The following is an 11,286-nucleotide window of genomic DNA, read 5'->3' on the forward strand; positions in this document are numbered from 1 at the left end:
AGAATACATCCTTCCAGTTCATGCGTCCCCATGCCTTCCAACCAGACCCCACCTTTTAACAGCACACGTAGCTCCTCATCTGTGGAGGAGTCCACTGATGAGTGCCGCACCCCTGCGAGCCAGTCACCCTCCACACACCTGAGAATACGGGGTCATTTTAGATCCGAACCGTAACAGCTGCTACGAGTATTTGGGGATTTGTGTTCCCCAGATTGAGGCAGTCAGTGAAAAAAAAAGTAGGGGCCTTAGATAAGAATTATCTATTAGAATTTATTTTTAGTGGAGAAGCAGAAGTTGAAGTTGACATCAGTTTCGTCTTTAAATGCAATCGACACATTTTGTGGGTCATTGTGTTTCTGAGCAAGGGCTTGGAAGTTGAAGAGGGAACTAATATAGACGGCTTTTTCAATTCCTTTCTGGCTGACTTCTGAGTCAAACTCGCTGACTTCTGAGCCATCTTAGCTACTGTTGGAAGCTGTGATCATTCCTACCGGACTCACAGATTGTCCTCCAGTCCCACTCTAGGTCTTTAGGAGAGTGTACAGTATCTCTTCTTGGGGCGTCTCGTGGGAAGGTTGGCAGAGAGGTGCTCGGGGTGAGGTCAAGTTGGAGAGGGTGACAGAGGCATAGACGATGTCATTCTGGGTGAGAAGCAAAAGAGAAGGTCAGACAGCAGTGACAGAACTGTCCCTATCTGAAGGCCGCAGCCTATTACCTGAGTGTTCTGCCCACACCCGGGCCTTCCGTTCCTTCTCCACCTTTGTCGGACTTCACTGACTTTCCTTAAGGTCTGAGCTACTTACCTGGGGGTTCAGCTGGGCGTCTTTATGTTTTTCTAAGGAAAAGAAAAATCAAGGAATGCTGAGGCCAGGGGGTACAGCAGGCAGGGTGGACAGGCAGACAGCCTGCGCCAATAGTGAAGTTAGCTGCTAGGTCAGGGCCAGGGCCGTGTGGGAGGGATGAGGTGCAGAATGGGATGTGGGCAGGGTGCATTTGGAGAAGAAAGCAGCGCTAAAGATGAACTGGGGATGGGGTAGGACTCACCTTCGTACTTAGTGTTCTCATAGTTCTCAGTGCTTTCGACAAGTTCCCTGCATTGGGCCAAGGGGATGAGAAATGGATTAGCTCCCGGCAGAAAAGAGTTAAAATATACCAGGGACTGATTCTCTTTGAGAGGGGCTCTGCAACCCGCCCTGACGCTCAGGATGAAGGGGACAATGTTAGATCCTCGGCAGGAGGCCGTTTGAAAGAGGAGTTGGAGGGCCTTGGTGGGGTGGCCCCTGGGAGTCCTCAGCGCTGAAAGTTAGGGTCATTCTAGGGAAGCTGCCTGCATTAGGGACATAGAAATAGACAGAGTCAGCTGCCTTGGCTGAAAGTGGGCAAATGAAACCAATTTAGTGAGTTTCAGGTCCTCTGGGAAAAAATGGCGGTTTTTTGGAGAAGGGAGCAGGGCGGGGCCAGAGGAAGGGCAGGCCGTGAAAGACGGGGCATGGAGAGGAAGGACGGAGGGTGGCTTGAAGCAGGGAAGGTACGGTAACGGCAAAAAGGGCAGAAGAGGAGGAAGAGGCTGGAGAATGAAGAGGGAAGGACGGGAGAGGCGGCAGAGCTGGACTTCTAGAGCCCGAGGCACATGTACTGGAAAACATCAGATTGGACAGAGGGGAGAAAGCAGAGGGCGTGATATGGGCGAGCTGCGTGTGAGCACCTCCAGGAGGTGTTCAGGGCTCCAGGAAACAGATAAACAACAGGTGAAGAACTGGGAAGAGAGAAAGAAAGAGGATGCAGAGGAACGAGGGAGCCTCTGAAGGACTGGCCGCTGTTCTCAGTATCAAGGGATGGAGCCTGCAGAGGCCCAGAGCCTGGCCTGTTAGAGGACAAAGATGGGCAGACTGGGGGTCAGCGGGGAGAGCTGCTGTGAAAGACGTCGCCTTTGGCTCTCACAAGGAAACCTCCCGAGCCAGTGCACGCCCCCTCCCAGCCCCTCGGCGGGCAGGCACTCACCCGGCGGGGCTTTGGGCTTCAACCTGCTGACCTGTAGGGAGACCAACAGTGCGTCAATGCGACATTCACAGACAGACTCCATCTCGTCTTTTCGGCTGTATCCTATGCTCAGAAAATCCTTACATGGACCAGGGAAGCAGAGAAGGTGTCCACATCCCAGCCAAGGGCCTGGGTCTCACCAGCTCATACCCGTCCCGTGGTCCTTGACAGCAAATTCTAAGACCGTCTCTTCTGCTCTTTTGCTCCTTCATCCCTGCTGTCTCTCCCTGTTTCCTTCTCCCCGCCCCCCTTTGCTCATCACCACCTGCCTACTTACCTTTTTCTGCAGTCAGCCCCTCCACAGCCTCCTGCCTGGCCTTAGAGATGGAGCTTCTCTTCTGAGTGCTGGCTGGTTTTGCCCTGGCTGACTCAGTATCATGTTAAAATCATGTTTAAACTTCTGCTGTTATCACAGACAGGTCCTTTCCCACCTCTTTGCTAGTTTTCTTCCCCTTACCCTGTGAGTGAGTGGTCTCGTCCCCCATGTTGAAGACCATTTGACTGTATATGTGAGCTTTATTTCCGAGGTCTCTGTTCTGTTCTACTGGACTGTCTTTGCGCTAATCCCATGCTGCTTTGATTACTGCAGCTTTATTGTTGTTTTTTTTGTTTGTTTGTTTTTCTCCGGTACCGGAACCGAACTCACGACCTTGCGCTTGCCAGGCAGGCGCTTTTGCCGCTGAGCTAAATCCCCAGCCCTGATTACTGCAGCTTTAAAATGGTTTGAAATAGGACATGTAAGTCCTTCACATGTGGCTGTTTAGAGTGACTTTGAAAATTCATATGAATAGCAAGATGAATTTTTCATTTCTGTCAAGAATGCCATTGTGATTTTCGGAGAGATTGCATTGAATTTGTAGATTGTTTTGAGGAGTGTGGATATTTTTTTTTCTTTTTCCGGTATCAGGAATCGATACGCTTGCCAAGCAGGCACTGTGCCACTGAGCTAAATCCCCAGCCCCTGGATATCTTCATATATTAATTCTTTTAATCCATGCCTATGAGATGGTTCCTTTCATTTCTTTCACCAAGGTTTTGTACTTTGTATTCAATGTACAAGTCTTTTACCTGCTTGGTTAGGGTTTTTCCTAAGTATTTTATTTCTTGATGCTATCATAAATGTGATCTTAAACTTTGCAATCCATTCATTAATTCTAACAATACTTTTATGGAATTCTTAGCTCTTTTTTTAAAAAAAATAGTCCTGGGCATTGAATCTAGGGCCTGAGGCATGCTAAGCAAGCGCTCTCCCACTGAGCCGTATCCTCAGTGGTTTTAAAGTTTTAAAATTTTGAACAGGAGGTGGCAAAGCTCCCCAAGTTGGCCTTAATCTTGGTATCCTTCTGCCTTAGCCTCCCAAGAAGCTGGGATTATAGGAATGTCCTACCATGCCTGGCAGATCTTTAGCTTTTCAACACATAAGATCATGTCCTCTGCAAACAGAAAATTTTACTTCTTTTATTCCACTTTGGGGGCCTTTTATTCTGCTTACATCTCCAGCTGCGCTGGCTTGGACTTTCAGTACTGCTTAGAACACAAGTAGTGAGTGTGGGCAGCCTTGCCTTATTCCTAATTTTAGGTGCAAAGCTTTTAGACTTTCACCATTGAGTGATATTAACTATGTATATTCAATAAATGACCTTTATTATATTGAGGTCATTCCCTTCTTGGTTTGTTGGTTTTTTTTTTTTTTTTTTTTTTTTTTTTTTTTAATGAAGGAGCATTGCATCTTGTCTTTTTTCTAACTCAATTGACATGGTCAGATATTTTTTGTCTTCCTAGTCTGTGAATGTGGTATGTTACACTGATTGACTTTAAATTTAGTTTTTTGTGTGTGTGTGTGGTGCTAGAGATCGAACTGGGGACTTTGTAAGAGCCCCTCTAGCTCTTGGCGTGTGTGTGTGTGTGTGTGTGTGTGTGTGTGTGTGTGTGTATTACTGGGGATTGAGCCAAGGGTTTTTGCACTGAGTTACTTCCCAGCCTTTTTTATTTTTAATTTTGAGACAAGAACTCTTTAAGTTGCCCACACTGGGCTGAAACTTGCAATCCTCCAGCCTCAGCCTTCCAGAGTTCTGAGACAACAGGTGTGTTGACTGATTTTTGTATGGCGAACCAACCATCTTTTCATTGCATGGATAAATCCCACTTGGCCATGATGAATAACCTTTTACGGGCGCTGTTGAATCTGGTGTCCTAGTATGTTATGGTGCTGTGCGTGTCTGTAATCCAAACTACTCGGAAGTTGAGGCAGGAAGATTAAAGTTTGGGGACAGCCCTGGCAATTTAGCAAGATCCTACTTCAAAATAAAAAATTAAAAAAGTCTGGGGATGTAGTTCAGAGGTAGAGCATTTACCTAGCATGTGTGAAGCTCTGGGTTCCATCCCCAGTACCACCAAAAATGAAAAAAAAGTTTTTAAGCACAGTGTACTACTGTTAGGGAAAGCACAGTCCTGTACAATCATAATTTTACAGATTTATAGTTCTCATATGAATCGAGTCCTCAAACCCTAGTCCTGTTTCCTCAGTGACTACATCAGACTTCCTCTTCAAGTCTCTGAGCATCTTCCTCACTCTCAACCACCCCTCTGGTTTCTGCTCTGTAATAATTATCGTACTTTTTTCTTATGTCATGGTATTTACTAATCTTTTTTTGACCTACTTATTAGGCAGGTAATAAAATAAATTGTTATAGAATACTGTCACATTTTTTCTTCTATTAGGATTCTTTTTGCTCATTTAAATCCTTGATGTCTATGGAATTTATTTTGGTGAAAGTTATGAGGTAGGAGATACCACTATTTTTTTGGATAGTCACCCCCTTGTTCTAGCACCATCTATTGAATTACCCATGTTTCCTCTTCAGTCAGAAATATTACCTTTTAATCTACTAAGTTCCCACATATATTTGAGTCTGTTTGCATCTTACATTTGTTTGGGGTTTTTTCTTTTGTTAGTTTATGTCTATGTTTTTTTTTTTTTTTTTTTTTTTTTTTTTTTTTTTTTTTTTTTTTGGTTTTTCTCCGGTACCGGGAACCGAACTCACGACCTTGTGCTTGCCAGGCAGGCGCTTTTGCCGCTGAGCTAAATCCCCAGCCCCTATGTCTATGTTAATATGTCAGTATTGCATCTTCTTAATTCAGCTAGCCCAGTTAATTGTAAGAGCTAATGCTCAGATAGTGCATATTCTGAGCTAGAATCTAGTTGGAATGCATTACATCTAGTCATCAGGACAACCCTACAAAGGTGCTGTTCTTATCCCCCTCTTATCCATAAGCAAGTTGGGTGTTCATGCCGTGGTGCATTTGTATCACAGTGCCGAAGTTCCCACAGCCAGAGCAAGAAGCCTGGGGTTGACATCAGGCTGTACAGACTCCGTGCTCTTCACTTTTGTTCTTGAATAGCTGATGAGGCAAGTTTCCTCTCAATGAAAAAACTTTAAAGGACTTTCAAATCAATTATGGAGGATGCCGAGGTGCAAACGATGAATGCCACTAGCCCTCGTCTCTTTGTTAAACTGTGGTTGCGTACATCCAAATTTCTTAGGGACAGTCTATTCTGATGCCCTACAGGCATTCCAAATATAGCAAATCCCAAACTGAATTAGTAATCTTTTCTCTTCAAACCTGGTCTTCCTCTTGTGTTCCCTGTTTTTCTTGGCAATTTCATCACAGCCTTTTTCACCCAAGATGAAAATATGGTGAATGCGCATCGCCATAATCCCTAAATCTCAAAGATTTTGCCTCTTAGACTCTCCCGGGACCTTCCCTTCCCTTCTCTGTGCAGGACCATCGCCTTAGACTGATCCAGCCCGGCTCACCTCCAGCCGGTCCTCTGTGCACTGATGATGTCTTCACAGCAGGATATTGTGCTTTGTTGCTTCACATTTCCTCTGGGCCAGAGGCTCTGGGAGTGACTTACAAGGTCCCCTTCTCTCATCTCCTGCTTCTGCACTGAGGTGCTTACAGTTCTTATAATAGTCTTCGTTTGGATGCCAGTGACTGTCCCTTCTGCCACCTTTAGCTTGTGTCCGGTTCTTTCTTTCTATTCATTTGGGATTTTTTTTACAGGTTTTATTTCCTTGGGGAAGACCTTCCTGGCTGTCCTTCCTCCGATCTTTTCAGCCCTGCCATAGCTCTTTCCTAATGAGCAGTTAACCCTTGAAGCACCTGCCCCAACACTACATGCAACTCCCTGCCTCTGAGTTCCTTGAAAAGCAGATCATACACTGTATCTATTTTTTATTCTCCAGTTTCAAGACAGGTTCTGGAATGTGAACACTGGCCTAGTCCTTCCTGACCTGCGCCAAATTCCTTTTCCTTCTGCTCTCTCACTTCCCCTTTTGGTTCATGGAGAAGGAGACGATAATCCCTTCTCCATGAACCAAAGAGTGATGATTCGTAAGAAATGACTAAATCAGAGGGGAAGTCCTGCATCGGCAAATGATCAGATTCTGTGGGCAGGGATCGGTGGCTTTCAGACTTGATCCCACACACATCCCACTTGAGGCATCTGTTACAATTGGAAATTCCCAAGCACAGGTCCAGAGCGTGACTTGGTGGGTCTGAGGTGGGCCCAACAGGGATCTGCATTTTAAAGAAGCACCTTTGGTGATTTTGATGCGGGTCAGTTCTGAGAGACAGCTGGGAAGCTGGGGAGAGAGCTGGTCCTGGGCCACTTACCTTTTTTTCTCTGCCACTTAAGGAAGACCATCAGTCCCACAATTATGGCTATGAGTGCAATGGTGGCAGCCACTGCCACCCCCACTATAGCTCCAAAACTCAGGGACGGAGGCTCTGAGCTCTTTCCTCCTGTGAACTGGAGACCCGCTCTGGTAGTTTTAGGGGCCATGCTGGTGGGTCTTTTCGTGGTGATCTTAACAGCTGTGGAGAGATGAGAAATAAGCAGATCTTCCCCTGAGAAGTGGAGAGATTAGGTGAAGGCGTTGCGTCTTTTTCTCTAGCTTCAGGAGCAAGCCTTCTGCGTGGGTAGAGGAGCAGCTCTGGGAAGTTCATTCCAGGAGGGAGCAACAAGGAGAAATGCTAAAGGCTTAGACTCTAGATCACCAGCTTAGATCCTGACTCTGTACCACTTACCAGTAGTGTGTCCTCAGACACTTCATCAGTTACAAATTAGATACCTAAATCATAGAATTAAAAATTATTTTTATTGTTGTAAATATATGTAACAAAATATATCATTTTAACCCTATGAAAGCTGGGTGTGGTGGCACATGCGTGTAGTCCCAGCACTCAGGAGGCTGAAGCAGGAGGATCGTTGCGAATTCGAGACCAGCCTGGGCTACAAAGTGAGCTTGAGGCCAGCTTGAACTGCGTAGCAAGACCCTGTCTCAGAAAAAAGACAAAAAAAAAAAAAAAAAAAAAAAAAAAAAAAACACAACCCCAAAGCCCTATGAAAGTGTACAGTTCAGTGGTGCTAGATACATTGAAACTGTTTTGCAACTATTATAACCATCCAACTCCAGAACTTTTTCATGTTCCCTAAATGAAAACTCTGAAAGCATCAAACAAGTTCCCATTTTCCATATTACCAGCCTCTGGCAGCCATAATTTGACTTTTCATCTCTATGAATTTGACTACTCTAGGGACCCCCTGAGTGGAACCATATGTACTTTTATAGAATTGTTTTGGTACAGAGAAGAGGTATATAAGAATGTTTTGGTCAGTGACAAACTACATAGCCAACAGAAGTCCCATAAAATTACATAGCTGTCTATGATTTCATGAAAGAATGGAATCACCTAAAAATGCACTTTTCAGATTATAGCATCCTTGTTAAGCAACATGTGTGTATTAAAACCTGAAATGTGACTCAATAGACTTGAATTCATAATACTAAATTCTTTCATTATTTAAAATGAGGGAAGCCAGGTGTGGTGGCACATGCCTGTAATCCCAGCACTCGGGAGGCTGAGACAGGAGGATCTTTGTAAGTTCAAGGCCAGCCTAGGCTACAAAGTGAGCTCAAGGCCAGCCTGAACTGCACAGTGAGACCTATCTCAAAAAGACAAAAAAAAAGTACCTTAGGATGGTTTTGATGGTTTGATATTTATTGATGATTATCAAAAAATATAATTCACTACATAAATAGAATCAAGGATAAAAATCATATGCTCATTGCAATAGTTGCAGAAAAAGCCTTAGACAAAATTAAACATTCCTTCCTGATAAAAGCTCAGAAGAAACTAGGTATGGAAGGATCCTGCCTCAGTATAATAAAAGTTATATCCAGCAAACTCACAGGCAATATCTTACTTAGTGGACAAAAACTGAAGGATTTCTTCTAAAACTAGGAACAAAATAAGGGTGTCCATTCTTGCTTCTCTTGCTCAATATAGTGTTTGAAATTTTAGCCAGAGCAATTAGATGAGAAAAAGAACGAAAAGGGATATAAATAAGAAAGGAGTTGCATTATCCTTACTTGCAGATGATATGATTCTTTTCTTAGAAGAACTCTACCAGGAAACTTTTAATTCTTGTGAAAGAATTGAGCAAAGTGACAGTAAACAACATACAAAATAGACACTAATAACCCCTGAAAAAGAATTTATGAAAACAATTCCATTCTCAGTAGCTCCATAAGCACACACACACACACACACACACACACACACACACACACACACACAGAATAAGCCCAGCAAAGGAGATGAAAGCTCTCCATAGTGAAAATTCCAGAACACTGAAAAAAGAAATTGAAGACACTTATATGGAAAGACCTCCCTTGTTAGATTGGCTGAATTAATATTGTTAACATGGCCAAAATGTACCACAAGTGATCTACAGATTCAGTGCAATCCCCATCAGAATTCCAATGACATCCTTCACACAACTAGAAAAAGCAATTCTAAAATTCATATGGAAGCTCAAAAGACCCAAAATAGCCAAAGCAGTTCTGAGCAAAAAGACTAATGCTGGAGGCATCACAATACCTGCATTCAAATTAGACTACAAAGCCGTAGTAACAAAAACATGTTACTGGCACAAAAATGGGCACCTAGACCACAGAAATAAAGGACACAGAAAATCTCACACAGCTACGGCTATCTCATTCTTGACAAAGGGGCAACAAATATGTTGGAGAAAAAGATAACCTCGTTGACAGTGGTGCTGGGAAAATTGGATATGCATAGGAAGATGACTGAGGGCCGGGGATACAGCTCAGCGGCACAAGCGCCTGCTTGGCAAGCACAAGGTCCTGAGTTCGATTCCCGGTACAAAAACAAAACAAAACAAAACAAAACCAACAAACAAAAAAACAATAAGGACATAGGAAGATGACTGAAACTAGATCCCTAGCTCTCATTCTGTACAAAAGCAATTCAAAAAGGATGAGACCTAGAAAAATGTCCTTAAATTTTGAAACTGACAGAAGAAAACACTTCCAGTCATATACACAGGCAAAGACTTACTGAACAGGACTCCAATAGAACAGGAAATAGTAATCAACAAATGGGATGACCTCAAATTAAAAGCTTCTGCACAGCAAAGGAAACAATTCACAGGGTGAAGAGACAGCCTCCAGGATAGGAGAAAATCTTTGCCAAGTACTACTCATCTGTGATTAATATCTGGACCTCAAAAACTTACCAGAAAAATAACCCAGGCAATAAATGGGCAAATGAATTGAACAGACACTTCTCAAAGGAGAAGTATAGAAAGAGATGAAGTAGTAACAGGGACACAAAGTGGACAGGAGCTGGGCATGGTGGTGCATACCTGTAATGCCAGCACTCGGGAGGCTGAGGCAGGAGGATCCTTGTGAGTTCGAGACCAGCCTGGGCTACAAAGTGAGCTCAAGGCCAGCCTGAACTGCACATCAAGACCCTGTCTCAAAAAAAAAAAAAAAAAAAAAAGACACGAAGTAGACAGAGGAGCGTGTTACTGCACTTTTCGTTTGACTTCCTTCTGTACTGCTTGGACATTTTTTATTATGAGCAAGTATTACTAGTACATTATTTTTAAATGTAAGATTTTTTCAGAGTTTATAGGCACATAGTGTAGAGTCAGCAAGTGTCGCACAGCCTGCAAAAAGCAGCAGCTTCCTGTACGGGCCCCACATTTGCTTCCCACTCCCCAAGTCACTATTCTCAATAACTTTTGCCATTTCCTGCCCTCCCCTCCCCCACGCTTCCCCTTCCTTCTCACAGTCCTCCTGCCTGAGCTTCCCAAACCACTGGGATCACACGTGTGCGCTACCATGCCTGCCATTTAGCTATTTGTAAAGAACACATTAACCTTATATTTCTAAATAACACGTGTATGCTGCTGTTGCTTGCTTTGGTTGTTTTAAAGGGCATCTATTTACTGCCTACGGGTGAAGTGAAGGGCTTAGATCTTAACACCTCCAGTTTCTTCTTCTTACTCAACTTTTCAGGTGTCTTTTTTTCTTTTTTTTTAAGACCAAATGTCCCTATTTTTCCCAGGCTGGTCTTGAACTCTTGGTTTGACTGAGTCTTCTGCCCCTCAGCCTTCAAGTAGCTGGAACTACAGGTGTACACAACCATGGCCAGCTGTTTGGCATTTGATGCTTGCCCTTTTGATTTCTTTGTTTGGATTCTGGGACATCACTCTCTTGCTCCTCCTGTCGAACGCTTGGCTCGTTCTCTAGGAGAACTTGGCTTCTGAACTTTCTCTGAACTTGGCTTCTTTGTTGATTCCTCCTCCCCGAGGTTACAGCTCCCTTTCCAGCTCCTCCCTGCACTCCCTGTGCTTGCTGTCTGCCTTTCCTCTCTGCTATCCCTTTCTGCCTTGGAGCCGGCCGATGACGGACTGAAACAGGAGCCAAAAGACATCTTTCCTCCTTTCAGTCGTGGGTGTTTGGTATCGTGTCTCAGTGATGAGAAAAGTGACAAAGACACTTGGTTTTTAAGGTTTTCAGTTGGCCTTCTAATTTCCAGACCCGTCCCGAATCCTGCTTTCTGGGATGCCTGGAACGGCAGTACCTGGGATAGCACTGCTGAGCCTGCGTGGCATTCTGTGGTGCAAGCTGCCATTCTTCTAGGTTCCCCATCACTGGCCCAGGGTTCAGCTCCTCTGGTCTCCTACGCCCGACCCATCAGTCTCCCCAGCCTCCCAAGTTCTGCCTTACATCTGGCTCACAGTTTTTATTCTTGAGTGTTTGCATGTTTAAAAATTCCTTTTGCTAAGAACAGTTAATGATTACTTGTTTGATCAGTCTCCTATGTCTCTATTGGTTTTCTTGAGAAACCACTTTGAAGATATCA

At 44.1% G+C, this 11,286-nt stretch overlaps 1 protein-coding gene across 1 annotated transcript; it reads right to left on the reverse strand.

Annotated features, from left to right (window-relative positions):
* Positions 1–250: 250 nt before the first annotated feature.
* On the reverse strand, positions 251–6,921 carry Pilra (paired immunoglobin-like type 2 receptor alpha; the record flags this gene model as incomplete). The annotated part of the gene is given in 5 exon segments (XM_013509477.1): positions 251–641; positions 804–835; positions 1,045–1,091; positions 2,002–2,032; positions 6,721–6,921. Coding segments are annotated over 5 exon segments (399 nt in total). The 3' UTR covers positions 251–521.
* Between the last annotated feature and the right edge of the window lie 4,365 nt (positions 6,922–11,286).

This window comes from Chinchilla lanigera, unplaced genomic scaffold, assembly GCF_000276665.1.
Source record: "Chinchilla lanigera isolate Chin_1 unplaced genomic scaffold, ChiLan1.0 scaffold00172, whole genome shotgun sequence".
Lineage (NCBI taxonomy): Eukaryota > Metazoa > Chordata > Mammalia > Rodentia > Chinchillidae > Chinchilla > Chinchilla lanigera.